Source organism: Andrographis paniculata, unplaced genomic scaffold, assembly GCF_009805555.1.
Source record: "Andrographis paniculata isolate CXL003 unplaced genomic scaffold, ASM980555v1 Contig70END, whole genome shotgun sequence".
NCBI lineage: Eukaryota > Viridiplantae > Streptophyta > Magnoliopsida > Lamiales > Acanthaceae > Andrographis > Andrographis paniculata.
In genome coordinates this window covers 1,354,366-1,372,041 of record NW_026137607.1, presented here as the reverse complement: position 1 = coordinate 1,372,041, position 17,676 = coordinate 1,354,366, and the positions used below count along the sequence as shown (strand labels likewise).

At 34.7% G+C, this 17,676-nt stretch overlaps 2 protein-coding genes across 2 annotated transcripts; both read left to right on the top strand.

Moving 5' to 3' along the window:
- Positions 1–417: 417 nt before the first annotated feature.
- On the top strand, positions 418–3,689 carry LOC127264305 (la-related protein 1C-like). The gene is made up of 6 exons (XM_051293765.1): positions 418–1,074; positions 1,257–1,740; positions 1,813–1,954; positions 2,087–2,177; positions 2,841–2,912; positions 3,089–3,689. The coding sequence occupies exons 1-6, from the start codon at positions 628–630 to the stop codon at positions 3,332–3,334; spliced, it is 1,482 nt and encodes a 493-aa protein (XP_051149722.1). The 5' UTR covers positions 418–627; the 3' UTR covers positions 3,335–3,689.
- Positions 3,690–16,171: 12,482 nt separating this feature from the next.
- Positions 16,172–17,586, top strand: LOC127264304 (uncharacterized protein C594.04c-like). The gene is made up of 3 exons (XM_051293764.1): positions 16,172–16,528; positions 16,602–16,865; positions 16,986–17,586. The coding sequence occupies exons 1-3, from the start codon at positions 16,274–16,276 to the stop codon at positions 17,460–17,462; spliced, it is 996 nt and encodes a 331-aa protein (XP_051149721.1). The 5' UTR covers positions 16,172–16,273; the 3' UTR covers positions 17,463–17,586.
- Positions 17,587–17,676: the final 90 nt, after the last annotated feature.

Sequence of the window (17,676 nt, the reverse complement as noted above, 5' to 3'; positions counted from 1 at the left end):
ACAATTAATATATATATATAAGGAACTTTATTAATGATATATAAATACATACCTTTTTTTATTATAACCAACTTTATTAATAATACACAAATACATATTTTTTTTATTTCTATTATATAAATACTATTCTTTACAAAAGTTAATAGATACAGTTTACTAAAATATAATAATTCAAATATAATATTAAAAATTTACTCAACATTATTTAACCAATCATATTTTGAAAAATTTAAATAATCATGGTAACAAATCTCCAAATAATCAGACTATATTAAAATTCATCCAAACAGACTAACGGATAGCATATATATATATATACCCTAATACAAGGGTAAAAATGGAATTCGAAACAGTACCGTGTCCTTATGTGTAATTCGCATAGACACCGGCGTAGTTTATACATTAGAGAGTAGCCACCGCAGTGAAGTGGGCGAGGGGCGCTCTCAAATCTCTCCAGTCTCGGTTTACGATCGCCGTTGACGGCCCAAACGCCATTCCAATCCTCTTCTCTCATCACAACCCGCATTTGCATTTGGTTTCTGTCAAGGAATTCGCTATCTTTTTTGCCTTAAAAGATTGCTGCTTTCTTCCCCGCTCGCTTGGGGGTCGATTTTTAGGGTATTGGTGATGTCTGATAATCGGCCGTCTTCCGCCGATGTAGCATCGAACGGAGATGAGAGTAGTTGTCCAATGTCGCCGCGGCGGCGGAGCCTTACCACGCAGTGGGCGTCTGTGGTCCGTGGGGATTATGATCAAAACTCGTCTACGTTGGCCGCTGCTTCTTCGGTGGCACCTGGGGGTTCTTCATCTCGGGCGCTGCTGGACCAGCCGTCTGGTTCAGATAGCGTGTTGGTTGAGAGTTCGGGCTCGGAAGGCCCATTGGGAAGCCACAATGCTGGTAGGCAGAGAAGGCCTGCGTGGAAAAGGCCTATGAACGGTGCCGCTAATCCTATTTGTGTAATTGGTGGGGCAGGGTCCTGGCCTGCACTTTCGGAGACGACAACCGGTCCTGTTATTAAATTGTCCTCGGATAATTCGAGGAGGCTTGCTGATGGATCTGTCTCTTTATCTCAGGTAAGGATTTTTAGATATGCGATATGATGAATCCTCCACCATGTCTTTTTTAATGTATTTTATTTTGTAAATTTATGTTGACAAAACAGTTCTGTTTCTCATGCAATATTTGGAATTGTGAGATTTGTTTTGTAAATGCATTTGTTATCAGCATAGCATGTGATTAGATCTTTCTTTGATAGGCTCCTATATTGTCGCAACCTCCGCAGCGGCCAATGAATGACAGGTCTAGTGGTGCTACAACCTCTGCGAAACCGAGGTCAAGGAACCGAAATGGAGGAGGAGGTACCCCTGCGGGAATTGCTCCACCACCGAACACTTTAAACCAGACATCTCTCCGGGCACCGCCATTTATGCATAGCATGGTTCCTACTGTAGTGGATGCTTCAGCGAGAGGCACAAGACCTGTCGGAGGAGGAAACGAACATTCTCAGAGGAATAATTCGAGAAGGAATGGTGGTTATGGCCCCCGACCTCGAAGAGATGCGCAATTCCATAATAATCATGGTCGAGGGCGTGATCAAAGTCGTAGAGATGTTCTTCCTCACTTGCCCTATGGACCGCCTCCTCCTCCCATGAGCTATATAGCTTCTCCTCTGCACCCTGGAGCTCCACGTTTTCTTGCACTTCCAGCTATGAGAGTTTTTCCCGGACAAATTGGGTTTGGTGAGTATTGAATTTATGATTATGCTATAATTTATTTACCAATTTGTCTCTAACAAGAATTATGGCTTTCAGAAGTGGGATCGCCTTCTTTTTATTATCCAATTCCTTCGGATTCGTTCAGACCTATCCATGTTGTTCCGACAGTTGTGCCACCTTCAGCCATTGATAATACATTAACAAACAGTATTGTTAAGCAGATAGACTTTTATTTCAGGTAATTTCCATAGGAGATTTCTTTTCGGCACCAGAGTATTTGATTTATACTGTTTTTGTGTTTTGCTATTTTCTATTTGCTATTTGCCTCAACGAGAAAACGATACTGAAATGATTACTCATATTGGCCCAGTGATAATAATTTAATGAGAGATAGCTACCTGAGATCGAAGATGGATGACCAAGGCTGGGTTCCGATTTCTTTAGTAGCTTCCTTCCCGCGAGTAAGTTATTGCTAGATGTGTGAATGATGATCATGGTATATCACTCCCAAAGCGATTGGCACATCCTTTCATAATGTTCATTGTTCGCAATTATCGGACCAACTTAATGCTGTTTTATTTCTGATTTTGTGCTCTTGGTCTAGACTTAAATAATTCGTGAATTCTCAACATTTATATTATGCTATCCTGGACAAGTGAGTGAGCTCTGAAAATGCCTGCAAATGTTCAGAACTCCACATAAATGTTTATTTTATTTTATCTGGTATAACCTATACTATCTATTAGGTATCCACTTGTTGACTAACTAGTTTGCAAATTGTGATCATGACTAAATATGATTCAGTTTTAATGTTTGTATTTGCATGTTACTTCTTAGGTTTAACTCGATTTTATCTATTATTACTTCCTCCAAGCACATTATATTCTGTTTTCATTTTTGTAAAACATATTTTAACTAATTGTGTTTCTTTCCTTATTTGACTTCCTTTTGTGTGCATCCACCTACCTGTCCCGGTTGAATGAATAATGGTTTCAGTTTGTTGACGGAGGAATTTTGAAAGACTTGTGTTTTGGCAATTGACTGATCAAACAGTTGTATACTTACTTGTATTGCTCTTGCCGCTTCCAATGCACATATCAATGTTGTTTTTTTTGCAATTTCAGATTAAGCAAATGACGAATGACATTTCATTGGTTATGGAATCCTTAAGATATTCTACAGTCGTGGAAATGCAGGTCAGATCTTCATTTCTTTCTAATTGATACCTTCGCTTGATTAGTAATCTTTCAGTATGCATGTTGATATGTTCTACACAGGAATGTGATCTTTCTATGATCTACTATGTTGTGCTTGCAGCTCATACTTCCTTGCAGTCTGACTATATTTTTCTTGCTGGTTTTTGGTTTGTTAGGGAGACAAGGTCAGGAGGCGCAACGAGTGGGCGCGGTGGCTGCCTCCATCTGACGGGCTTGCTAATTCTGGTTCTCAGATCACTGGAGCACCTGACAATGAACTGGCAACTTCCTTACAGGGAATTTCAATCGACAATACTGAAGCTGATTTAATTGGCAACAACGATGCCATGGAAGGTCGTGTTGAGATGAACGCAGAGAGGACTGAACAATCAGCGGAAGAAGCTCGTGCAATTAGCATATAACTATCTGATTCCGAAAACTTTTTGGAATAGCTGAGGTTTTTGAAATGCAGTCTAAGGGGTGTACGTCAAAGCAAACTATTTCTTAGTTCGAGGCGTGCCCTGAATGAGAAGTTCCCTGAAGACGGTTCATTTCGCCAATCTGACTAACATGGCTTTTTTGTTGCTGACATCATGGTTCATGTTCACAATCACCAATTTTTAGGTGGACTATTATTTTTGCAATGGATTGTAAATTTGAAAAAAAAAAAAAAATAAAGAAAAACGATCGATGCGGTGCGGCTTTTGAGTACTTGCTTCAAGTTTTATACTTGTTTGCTGGGTATTGTTTTATTCATTTGTAAAGATGAATTTTGCTATATGATTTTATGTTAATTATTTATTTATTTATTTGTATTTTGCAAATCAACTTCACATCCTCTTCTATTCTTGCATGGATTGGGATCAGCTACATTATATGTTTTTTTATGAGATGTGTTTTTTTATTCAGCTTCTTTCCCATTTATTTCTGCCATAGTTGCAAGTCCAATAAATTCAATTTACCACACACACACATATATGGTAATTGTATTTTGCTGCTGATGGAAGAAGAAAAGGATGATGGTAATCATCCTTGGGGATGTGGAGAATCAAGAAAAGTGGAGACTGATAAAGAACAGGGAGGGAGTCTACTCTGCTGCAAAATCCAGAGCTAGAAAACGGGTAATGGCTGAGTCCCAGAATTAAATTTGTTTTCTTTTGAAATTTTTATTGGGGCTGTATTTATTTTGTTATGATTGGAAAGGCAGAGATACAGAGGCTGCATATTTGGCACAAGAGAAGAGAATGCTTTGCAGCTGTTGTTGATGAAGAAGAAGAAGTTCGACAGAAAGCTAAGCCAAGCCCGCCAAGCTTTCTGAATTCAATTCAGGGGAATTGGATTGCAACAAATTGACTAAGGCAGGTTTGATTTCTTTCTTTGTTTATTACTCCCTCCGGGCCCATGTTGGGAGTTAGCACGGAAATTAAGAAATAATTAGAGGTAGATTGGAAAGTATGAATAATTTTGTTATAAAGTGGGACCATTGGAAAGTATGAATAATTTTGTTATAAAGTGGGACCACTGTTACTAAATAAGAAAATAGGATAATTATTTTGGGACGGAAAAAAATGAAAAAACAAGATAACTTTTTTGGGACAGAGGAAAAATTATATAACAATTCATTATATTTTAGTAAAAAGTACAAAACACTATGTTTTATTTATGTAAAGTTTGCACACCTTCTTGGTGTGCAAACTTTATTAACATCGCATTTTTTATACAAATAAAAAATTTAAAATAAATAAATAAATAATTAATTCTTTATTTTATAATTTTTAAAGACAAATTATTATTTGATTTTAATAAAATTAATAATTTATCAATTATTTATTTATTTTATTAAAAAAAATATTTAAAATATTTTATATTTTATATTTATATAAATTAAGTAATATCAATTTTGTACAATAAGATGCTTTACATTAATAATAAAAATACATGGTAGTTTGTGCATATTTAGGTCGGGGAGCGGCCGATGCGGGCGTGCCGGATCGCCCCTCATTCGGCAATGATATGTTGGACGATGGGCCGCCCAATGGACGCTCAAGCCGGGGGAGGACATGCGCTGTCCAGCGAGCTTGATGCCTCTCCGGGCGTCGGGCTGGCGCACAACGGAGGATTGCCGGCTTCCGGCTCGGGGGCCGACGGGCGCAAGAGTTACATAATTTACCCTTATAGTAATATATAATGAGGTGGATTGGTTTGGTTGCGGCAGTGAGTCTGTCTCCGAGTCCGACTCGTCCTTCCTTCCATTCTTGCCTGTCTCTGTCTCTCAGTCTGTTGCTTTCTTTCTGCTCTGATGATTGTACGTATATATATATGTGCACGTGTTTATTTTCATCTGGGCCTGGGCTCTGATAATATATATGCACGTTTTTATTTTTCTATGGGCCTGGGCTCTTATAATATAATGCACGTGTTTTTTTTATATGGGCCTGGGACTGGGACTGGTACCCACCAGGAAATCAGTACTTCCGATATCACTAACTAATCTAATGCCCTTTTAAATAACAATTCACAACGTTGTGTGTTTAGGATTTATTTTTTTTCTCCTCAAACTAAACTTATAGTTTTATTCTGAATATTATTAATATTTATTTTATATTTAAAAAATTATATTAAATATTTATTTACATTATATCAGTTTTTTACTATTTTCATCTTTTAACTATACTAATCAAAACTTGTAGAATATGTGTGATTTGTGTTTTAAGGTATTACTCTGTGCTCATTTGAGATTTAAAAATAAAATAGGTAAAAATAGAAATTTGTATTTTTTAGATAAAAAATAATAGAAAAATAGTATTTTTTTTATTAAAAACAAATATGAATAAATTTGAATGATAATAAAAATAAATAAATAAATAAATAAAATAAAATTTGAAAATATTTTTGAATGACAAAGAGAGTATTTGTTATGAATGGAAAAAAGTAATATAAAAATAATATTTTTTTTTGTTAAATTATTGATTTTTTTAATGTTCTATATAAATATATTATGTTTTTTTTATAATATTAATAAAAATAAGAATCCTGTCGGAAAAATTGTTAAATAAATACAATTATTTCCAACTCAATTGAATTTTTAAGTTAAAATATTTATATTATATAAATGACAAATTATTAATATTATTATGTAAATTATAAATAAGTATTTCTATATTAATTATAAAGGTCATATATATATATATATATAGCATAAATAAATTCTTGGTAGTAATATAATAATAATATTTGTGATAACATAGATAGGACCATCAGTAGAGAAAAAGAAGCTAAAATAAATGTCAGTGGGTACAGCACGTGATGAAGGGTTGATTTATTATTTTTTCGATTTATGTTGAATAACATATGGGTGGGGGGGGGGGGGGGGGGGGGCATAGCTTGTCAATCCTACTATTTTTATAAATGATTTTTTAATATTCATGAGTTTTTTTTTTTTTTTTGTTTAATTTCTCGTTTAAAAAAGTATTTTTTGTTTAAAAAGAATAATTATTTTTATAAAAATGTATCCAAACATAACATTGAATTGTTTTAAACTTATGCTTATTATTTTTAAGTGAGGGTTTTAATTTGTGATTTCGGGTGATGTTCATGTTGGATTGATATATAGGTGTAACAAAAAATCTTCAATTCAAACCTAAGCCAAATTCGAAATTTGACCTAAAATTTTAGATTCAAACACGATATAAATTTTTTATGGTTGATTTAAGATCAATTAGTTTCAAGTCACTCTAACAAACCCGATATGGAAAAAACCTGAAAATCTAATTTAGTTTTTTTTTTTTAGTAATTAAAAAAATTATATTATATTATTTAATATTATATAAATTGAAATAAATTGAAATAAAAATTAATTTTTAAGTCAATTCAAAATTCGATTTGATTTTTATATTTCGGGTTATCAGGTTAACCCGAAACTCGGCCCGTACACATATCGGCTGGATTTTTTGGCAAATCCGAAACACCTAAACCCGAATTTGAAAATTTTCAGATGGAACATGTTCGATTTTTCAGATTGGGTTTAATTTTGACATCCGCAATTCAAACGCCAAGTCACAACTATTATTTTTGTAAATGTAATTATTATTTGTATCAATTTTAGTTCAAATATAAAAAATTTAACAACTTATCAATTTTAGTTTTATTATAAATAATTTCAATCAATTTTAGTCTCACTGTTGAAAAACCAACAAAAATTTGTTATGGTAGACGTAACAGAGTTGATGTGACAGATGATCTAGACTAAACACGGTTGAATTAAATTTAACACAGTTGTGTAATTTCTTATGACCATGTACCGGGATGGTGTATGTACACAGCCATATGTGTCCGTGAACATGGCCATGTACATTCGTATTTGGCTTCAATATTCCCACGATAAATAAGGCCGTGTATATATCAAAACATGACCATATTTGGTCGTTTATTTAGTTTTCTACCTTGTATTTAACATGGTCGTATTTTTATTTAATAAACTTCGTATTTTATTATGTTTCGTTAGAGTTTTTGTTTTTGTTTTTTTTAAAAAAATTATACTTCCTCCATCCGCGGCTCACATTTATTTTTTGCGTTATTATACTAAACATTAAAAATATCTTTATATTTGTATAATTTTTTTGTACAAATGTTCTTCTATTAGTATTATAAGACACTAATTGAAATTGCAATTTTTTTTTAATTTGTACTATGTTTTGATATAATAATTAATATTCAATTATTGACACGTAAAAAATAAATGAAACTCTTAGAGCTGAACGGAGATAGATATTGAATTTAAAGAAGTGAATATAGTTAATAATTAAATTGTACCAATTTGATAAGTTTGAATTAATGTTAGTAAAAATAATCTACCATACTTTAAATTAAGTTAAGAAATCATATATAATAAATAAATAAATAAATAAACTACATACTTAAAACAAAAAATAAGAAAAAAAATAAAATCCAAACTAGTCATTCTTGTTCCGGTTTGGATGATTTGCAATTAAGGCATCAATGTCATTGATTTTGTTTTTATGTCTCAGTGTAGGTACATATGGAGTGTCATTGTTTGGTGGAACATAAATGGAGATATGCTGAAAAATATACGAGAATGAAAATTTCATCTTCAACCGCATATCGTTCATCCAGTGATATACTTCCATTTACATATCGTTTATACGTTGATGCATATTCATGGATAAATCGGCAATGGCTGACCTATTAGTGAATATGATATCTTGAAGCATGCGATGGGGTTGATCACCCTCCGGCGCGCTTTGATCACCTTCTGATGTGCTCTGATCACCGTGAAGCTAGTTATCCTTATATATTGGCTCATCAACCCTATCAACTTATCTATATCTATCTACTCCTATATTTGTCACCTTCCTAACAATACTCATTATTTGCAGTGTCCGAAAACTACAAGGCATCATGACGCAGATAGGCTCCTCAATACTTTTATAAAAAAATTTCAAGGCCCTTTGTTAGTCGAGTAACATACGAACCAATAGCAATTTTTTCCCCAAATGACTATCCTCGCATCTGGCCGTCCTCGACTTGATATATCATAAAACAAGTGAGCATAAAACTCAAATTGATAAGTTGACACTAAAGCACTCCAAAGATAGCATAAGTCAAAATTTAAGACTATCCCGGTGCTCTTGCTACGACCGAAAAGTGAATAAGCCAAATTATAATGTATATACCATAGTGGTGGGTACTGGAGAGATGATCTTAGAACGTGCAGAATTGTAAGCCATTTTTGTACTAATCCTAGATGAGAACGCTGCAAATTGAATAGGCATAAAAATAGGCAAGCCCTGGATGTAATATGATTCCATAAAGTTTTGATTGTATAAACTCATTATCACTGAAAACTTGGCAAGTTATATCGAAAATATCCTTCATTGTAGCCTAAACGTCAAAGTCTTGGATTTTTAATAATTATAGTTCATCGAGCCATAATCGAGAGTTGACATGAACTCTAAAGTAAAATTTTTATAATTCGGCTCTACAATCCAAAAAATGAGCACACGCCCCTACCGAAACCAAAGCCTCTATCTCCTCCTTCATCTCCAAAACAGACAAAGTACCACAATCGATATGCAGACTCTTTAAGAAGGGTGTATTTTCCTATATTTTTCATATCGTTCGGCTTGTTCTAATTCACTAAAATTTTAAACATTATTATCCAGCTCAAACCGTGGAATATCTTCCGAAAAATATACATTTGCATCGGTTCGATCTCTCTTAGTCTTACCATTCCCCTATGTGTCATTTCTCTACATTAATAATAAAAAACAAAAAAAAAAATTATTTTGCTCAAAATATCCATGCAAAGTAACAAAAACTTAAACAATATAATATTAAAACATAAATGTTTTCAACAAAATATAACATAAACTAATACTTTGAAAAAACTAATATAAAAAAATAAATAAATTATCAAGTAAACTTCATAAACAACCTATATACAAATTAGAATAAACATAATTTATGGAAAAAAACAACAACAAATAAAACCATTTTTTACATTTGAATTGAAAAATCGAACACATTTTATGTTCCCAACTTCAACTCTCTTCAAATAAATGCCGTCCGCCTCATCTTCCGGTCGGTCCGTCGTTGTCATTTCCAAAAAAGAGTTAGAATGCTGAATGATTTGGTTTTGTCTATTCGTGTTCAACTGAAGAAAGCCCTTAAAAACATTGAATCGACACGAAGACGGCGTGTACAAATCTCACAATGCTGTGTAATTGACAAAAAAATATTAAAATCCCGTTGTATACATGTTTGTGATCTAATCATTACAATCACAGTTAGTAGTATACCTTGACATCCATTGACCCAAATCACAGCTCGAGAACCGGATTGAAATTCATAAACGAGCGATTTCAAACATATATAATATTTGTTGAACCATCGTTGTCCATTGATAAATTCATCTGCTAACTCCATTGTGACACGTTATCCTAGATTCAGTTTTCACAATGCTTCCGCATAATTCCATAACTTCTCATATTGTTCATCTGCACTACCATTAATGTAGTTGGGGGAATTTTATCGTCAGGTATTAACCCATAATTTTTCAGAATATGTTGAGTCATTGACCTCGACAAAACACATTCTCGACTAGTTTCATGTATTGCCAATATTTCAGCATAATTTGAAGAAATGACAGTTAAAGTTTGTTTCATCGATCTCCAATAGATCACTGTTTTGCCACAAGTAAATATATAGTCAGTTTGTGACTTGGCTTTATGAGGATCAGATAAATATCCTGCATCGGCAAAACCAATTAGTTCATGTTGAGAATCTTTCGAGTAAAATAACCCGAGATCAATTGTTTCTTGGAGATAGCGAAAAATGTGCTTAATCCCATTCCAATGTCATTGAGTAGGCGATGATCTTAATTTCGCCAATAAATTTACAACAAATGATATGTCATGTCAGGTGTTGTTAGCAAGATACATCAATCCGCCTATAGCACTCATATATGGCACTTTTGGGCAAAATGTTTCTTAATTTTCCTCTTTTAATCTAAATGGATCCTTTGTTGGATCGAGTGCTCTGACGATCAATAGGGTACTTAGCGGATGTGATTTATCCATCATAAATTGTTTCAGTACCCTTTTTGATATAATTTGATTGGTGGATGAAGATTCCACTTATCAAGTGCTCAATTTGCAGACCAAGGCAAAATTTAGTTTTTCCAAAATCTTTGATCTCAAACTCCCTTTTCAGATATTCAACAACTTTCTGGATTTCATCAGGAGTTCCAATTAAATTGAGATCATCGACATATACAGCAAGGATTACAAATTCTGACTCATTTTTCTTTATGAAAACACATGGACAGATAGGGTCATTTATGTAATCTCCTTTTATTAAGCTTTCGCTGAGACGATTGTACCACATTCGGCCTGATTGTTTGAGCCCATACAAAGATTTTTGCAATTTGATGGAATATGATTCTTTTGGTTTTGATTTGAATGATTCAAGTATGTTAATCCCTTCTGGGATATTCATGTAGACGTCATTGTCTAAGAAGCCATAAAGATAGATAGTAACCACGTCCATTAATCGTATATCAAGATTATTGTGTATTGTCAGGCTCACCAAATACCTGAATGTTATTCCATCCATGACCGGCGAATACGTTTCTTCAAAATCTATGCCTGGTCTCTGGGAAAAACCATGGGCTACTAGCCTTGCTTTATATCTTGTGATATCATTATTGTCATTTTTTTCCTCACAAACACCCATTTGTAGCCAATAGGTTTCATATTTTCAGGTGTTTGGACTATGGGTCTGAATACTTGTCGTTTATTCAATGAGTCTAATTAAGATTTAATTGCGTCTTTCCATTTTGTCCAATCATCTCTTTACCGACATTCATCAACTGATTTTGGTTCATAATCCTCGTCTTGGATGCCTTTGAACTCGAGATGACTTGCAGAAAATCTTTCATTATATCGAGTGTTACAGAATGTGCAAATGCATTATCAATATTTGTTTATATATGTTCCAATATTTTCCACCGGTGATATAGTTAACAGAAGTTTCAATAAATTCATCCCCACTTTCATCAGAATTTTTAGTATCAATCTCTTCAGGGGTTGTACTGACCTTTTCAGGTATGTTATCATTGTTGATCTCTTCACCAGTATTTACAATTTTTTTCTTTCATGGATTCTTATCCTTGGAACCCAACGGCCTACCATGTTTTACGCGGGCAATATGCTCATTAGCACTCGACACCTTCCCTTCTGAGATATTTATTTTAGTTGGTGCATTTGCTGCTGCAATATATGATTTTGTAACTCTGGAAGCATCATTAAAAGCATCAAACAATTGATTTGCAATTTTCTACAAATGCACAATTCTTTGAACTTCAAGTTCACTATGTTCCGTACGAGGATCAAATTCAAGTGGTATTTTCCATGAAATTTCTTTTTTCAGTTGATTACTGTCTCCCCTAATGTCGGAAAATGAGATTCATCAAAATAACAATCTGCAAACCTTGCAGTAAATAAATCACTCATTGTTGGTTCAAGATATTTTACAATCGATGGTGATTCATACCCGACATATATACCCAACCTTCTTTGAGGTCCCATTTTTGTACGTTGGGGTGGTGCAAGTGGCACATAAATAGCACATCCAAAAATTTGCAAGTGAGATATATTTGGTAATTTTTCATATACCAATTGAGTAGGAAAATAACAGTGATAACTTGTCAGTTTTATTTTCACGAGGGCTGCTGCGTGCAATATGCCATGTCCTCAAACTGATACGGGAAGTTTAGACCTCATTAACAATGATCTAACAATTAATTGCAATCTTTTGATAAAGAACTTAGCCAGACCATTTTGCCTATGTGCATGGGAACAAGATGTTCCATAACAATCCCAATTGACATGCAGTAATCCTCAAATGTATATGATGAGTACTCTTCAACATTATCTAAACGTATTTTCTTTATCGGATGATTTGGAAATTGTGCTTGCAATTTAATTATTTGTGCAAGTAGTTTAGCGAAAGCTAGATTGTGAGTAGATAATAAGCATATGTGTGACCATCGCGTTGATGCGTCAATTAGTACCATAAAGTACTTGAAGGGTCCACACGGTGGATCTATTGGTTCACACGGTGGATCTATTGGTCCACAAATATCACCATGAATTCTTTCCAGAAAAGCTGGGGGATTATTAACTTCCCTTGGGAACATGCAGTATAAGCAAATTCATTCGGACTCAAAATATTTTTCTTTTTAAATGGGTGGCCATTTGAATTTTCAATAATTCGCCTCAGCATTACATTTCCAGAATGCCCAAGTCGATCGCGCCAAGTTTTAAATTTGCTAGTAGTCATTTGGTCTACTAAGTGATATGTTTTTATGGCATTAACTTTTGAATAATATAAGCCGGAAGAAAATGATGGCAATTTTTCTTTCACAATTCTTTTGCCATTTACAATATGAGTTATCAAGAGATACTCATTTTCTATCTCATTCAATGTTTCAATGTGATACCCATTTTTCCGAATATCACTGAAGCTCAGTAAATTCCTTCGAGCTTTGCTCAAGAACAGGGCATTTTCAATTGCCATTTTTGTCCCTTTAGGGAGAAATACTGTAACTTTTCATGAGCCTTCAATTAGTTTTGATACACCACTTATAGTAACAATAGTGGTCTTTCCCATATTCAGACGGGAGAAATAACTTTTGTTTTTTAGAATACTGTGAGTCGTAGCACTGTCGATAAGAGAAATATTGTCATCGGTTCCAAAATATTTGGCATCCATATCTTTGCAAGAAGGTAAAAATAATAAAAGATATATATTAGTAACATAATCAAAATAGACTTATATTATAGAGGATAATACAAAAACAGGGGTAGAAAACATCGAAATAACAGAAGAGATACAACAACATTTTATCATTTAATATCATCAGCTATGTCAAGCAAATCATCGGCATCCAGGTGCGTGATATTTTCATTCATCACATCGTCAAATGTGTCATCGTGGACAGTGTGATTTGTTTCGGGGCTAATTCTTCCCTGCCTTTCTTTTGAGGCCCGATACCATTCAGCCAAGTGACTGGTTGTGTGACAAACATGGGCCCAATGGTCTTTGATTCCACACCGGGTGCATTCCTCATCATTGCTTCTATTTCTCCCGGTGTTGAACCTCTGTTGAGGTCTGTACGGCCTTCTGTCATTATAACGCCGATTCACATATCGGGGCCTGTTCTGATAATTATTGTGACTGTATGCATTTGTCCGGCCCTGTCCATGATTATGATTTCGATCGCGATCAATTCGTTGATTTTTGACCTGCCCAAAGCCACGCATAAGATTTGCCGGTTGTATTGCATTTGCCTCTGGAAATGGATTTGCACATGTCGGCCAAGATTATTGATTTTTCAACAATAATTCGTTATTTTGTTCGACTAGCAAAAGACAGGTGATCAGCTTAAAATATTTCTAAAAGCCTCTTTCGCGATACTGCTGCTGCAAAACCATGTTAGAGGCGTGAAAATGGAGAAAGTTTTCTCCATCATATCAGATTCAGATATATCTTCGCCACAGTGGCGTAGCTGTGATGTTATTTTAAACATGACAGAATTATATTCTTGGACTGTTTTAAAGTCTTGAAGCCGTAGGCTTCGCCATTCGATTTGTGCCCTTGGCAATAATGTCAGCCTCAAGTGATCATATCTTTCTTTCAATCTCTACCACAACTCAAGTGGGGATTCCAGCGTGACATCCTGCATTTTCAGTGCCTCATCGATGTGATGACACAAAAAAGACCATGACCTTTGTACGATCTTGGCTTGGGGAATTTTTATCCCGGCAATGATATTTTCCAAGCCCATTGAAGTTATAAACATTTTAACCTCGCGAGCCCATGCCATATAATTTTGGCCAGAAACGAGGAGAGGGATAAATTCCTGTTTGACAAGGTTAGTCATAATAAATAAATAAAGTATAAAATATTATCTTGCGGAAAATAAAATGCACAATCATGATGATAACGTGTTGTAATATTATTATAGGATTAGTCAATCGAAATATTAATTATCTTTACCACTAACCACTATTTTATATATTGTATATATTATTATATAATATATATATATAGTATATAAAGATATATGTGTGTGGTGTGCTATGTAATAATATATATACATAGGCAAAATTGTCCATAACTCCCTTGTGGTTTCGAAACTCAGCGTAAATTCCCCATCTACTTTAAAAATTGCATGGCGTCCCTTCTACTTTAAAAAATGCTACATGAAACCCCACTGTGGTTTTAAAACTCAGTTTAAATCCCCACTTTACTTTAAAAAATTATATGCCGTCCTCATATACTTTAAAAAAGAATGAAACTCCCCCGACATGCAAAACATACATATAGGAAATCATCTTCTCATCATACTAGAGAGTTTTTATGGTGGTGGGGTTTCATGCAATGTTTTTGAAAGTATAAGGGGATGTCATGCAATTTTTAAAATATAGGGAGATCTTACGCTGAATTTCGAAACCACAAGGAAGTTACGAACAATTTTACCATATATATATATAAGTGTACTTTGTGTGTTAGTGAAGGTATATATGAATATATATTATATATGTACTATAATGTATGTAAAATGGAATAAAATGAACACGGACAGATGAGGCAAGAGCGAGTGAATTTAGTTGGATTTTTTTTTTCATTAGTAAAAATGTACATATATTTACAGGGACAAACATATTTCAAAGATAAAGAATCTCGCATCCACTATTATACACGTAGTGGCTACGTACATAATACATATCTACTACGTGTTCAACATTCATTTATTTATTTACATTTTGATTGTTTTATATTTTTATCATTTATTACTTTATTGTTTATTTTTGTATACATGGAAAATGAAAAATTAATAAAATTGGAAAAATTATTCCAAAACATTTTTTTATAAGTAAATTATATACTCCCTTCGTCTTATAAGGAGGATACAATTTTATTTTTTTTTGTTCATCCAAAAAGCTAGGTATCATTTGTTAATTTAATAATTGTACTACTTGTTATCTAATATAATTAATACTGTTACAACTTTTAATATATCATAAAATGTCATTACTTTTATATTACACAATATCATTTTTATCATTTTTACTTTAATCAATATAATATTAATATTAAAAACTATACGTGAAAAAAACAAATAGTGGTGATTTTATGAGACGGAGGCAGTATACTTTTAGATATTAGATAAATTAATGTAAAATTTTTAAAATATTTACAAAAGAAATTGTAAATAAAAATTTGATTAAATAACAATACTCGTCCACTAAAGTAATTGGATAATTCAAAATAAATACATATATACGAGAGTAGACGGAGATACCATATATTTTTATTGTATGAATATGTTGAATAATTGCATATTATTTAAAATAAAAAATAGAAATAAAAACCTTACTACAGTACGGGTCCAGATGGGTTTGCTCAGCCCGGCCCATCAAGTGTGGTCCCAACCAAACCAAATATTGAAATCATGATGATATGGCGCCGACGCTTTAGCGCCACCGAAGACGGCGGAGAGAATATTCGCCGGCGGTGACATCACGATCGATGATGATGAGTTGCCGAAAGCAAAATGGAGCTCATCATTTGCTTAGGCAGGGGCAATCATTGCTCCACTAGGCATACACCTAATCTCATTCATTATTAAAATCACTAATCTCGGCAGTGATCAAGGAACGAATATGGAGAATCAGATGGCAATGATGACACCACGGTGCTCTGAAAAAGATTTGAGCGGGAGTTCTGCAGCGCCTATAAAATGAGGTGCGGGGAGTCGATGTAGGTCATGACTCATGACTGCCATGGCGCCATTTAGCAGCAGCATCAGCAATCGACGCCAAAACCTGCGGAATGCGGCGGTTGCAGTTCTCGCTCCGCTGCCGTCCGTTTTGTTCTACCTATCGTTCCTACGCAATTACTCGGAAGATTCTGCTTCGCCTCTCTGGAATTGGTGCGGTCGGCACCCTTTCCTGTTGGCGAACGTTCTGTTCTTCTTCAATGTCAATGTTCTATTCTGGATAGTAGCTCTCATCCAGTCCAGCCACTGGGTTAGTATTAAGTTTATACTCTCGATTAACCTCTATTATCTGTGAATGCAACTGGAAATTTGGCTTGTTGCAGATGATCGGTTTGTATTGGATGATGATACCTGTGATGCTGGTTCATAGCTTCGCAAGTCACCCGTTGGCGGAGTTCAACGCTTGGAGATCGAGGTTGGTGATTATTTTGACGTGGATTTGGAGCGTTCGACTCGGTCACAGCTATTTCCGCCGGGAAAAATGGCAGTGGGGAGCGCAGGAAGACTGGAGATTCAGCGACATGCGGCGGCAGTACGGCAGCAATTGGTGGTGGATTTCCTTCTTCGCTATCTACCTTTCTCAGCAGGTAATTGAATTGAATTAATCTGCTAGGGTTTCTAGACTCAATGCTGTACAGTGTTCATACTTTGCAATGAAAATGTTTGATGAAATTACTGAATGCATTTACCTGTGATATATGCCTCAGGCATTTCTCATGGGAATATGCTCACCTCTCTATGCTGTCCACTCAGAAGATAAGCAATTGAATAGATGGGATTTAGTTGCTGCCATGGTGTGCTTGACTGGTATTAGTATTGCCTATTTTGCTGACACACAGCTTCACAATTATGTGACTAGAACTGAAAAGATGAAACATCTTGGTCAAGCGTCTGCGCCGATTCTTGATGAAGGCTTATGGCGCCACTCACGGCATCCAAACTATTTTGGCGAGCAGCTATGGTGGTGGGGATTGGCGATGTTTGCTTGGAACTTGGATTGTGGGTGGATGTCTATTGGGGCGTTAGTGAACACTTTATGCTTGTCTTATGTTACGGTACTTGTGGAGGAACGGATGTTGAAGAAGGAGAACAGGGCGGAGGCATACAAGAAGTACCAGCGTACAACTTCCATGTGTGTACCTTGGTTCAAGTCATCTTTGGTGGAAAAAGAAAAGAAAACATGACCAAGATATCGGTATAGATTGGCCTCTGTAAGTGATTGTTCATCATTGCTCTACTTTCTTTTGTGCAACGACAGTTTGATTGCTTTGTTTTCTGGTAATGGAATTGGACAAAATGATTGTGAGATGTTACTCTTGAGCAGTTTGTTGTGGACAAACTTGATATATGGAATAACATGTGTAAATGAAGCTGTTGGTGATTTGATAGATGGAAGCT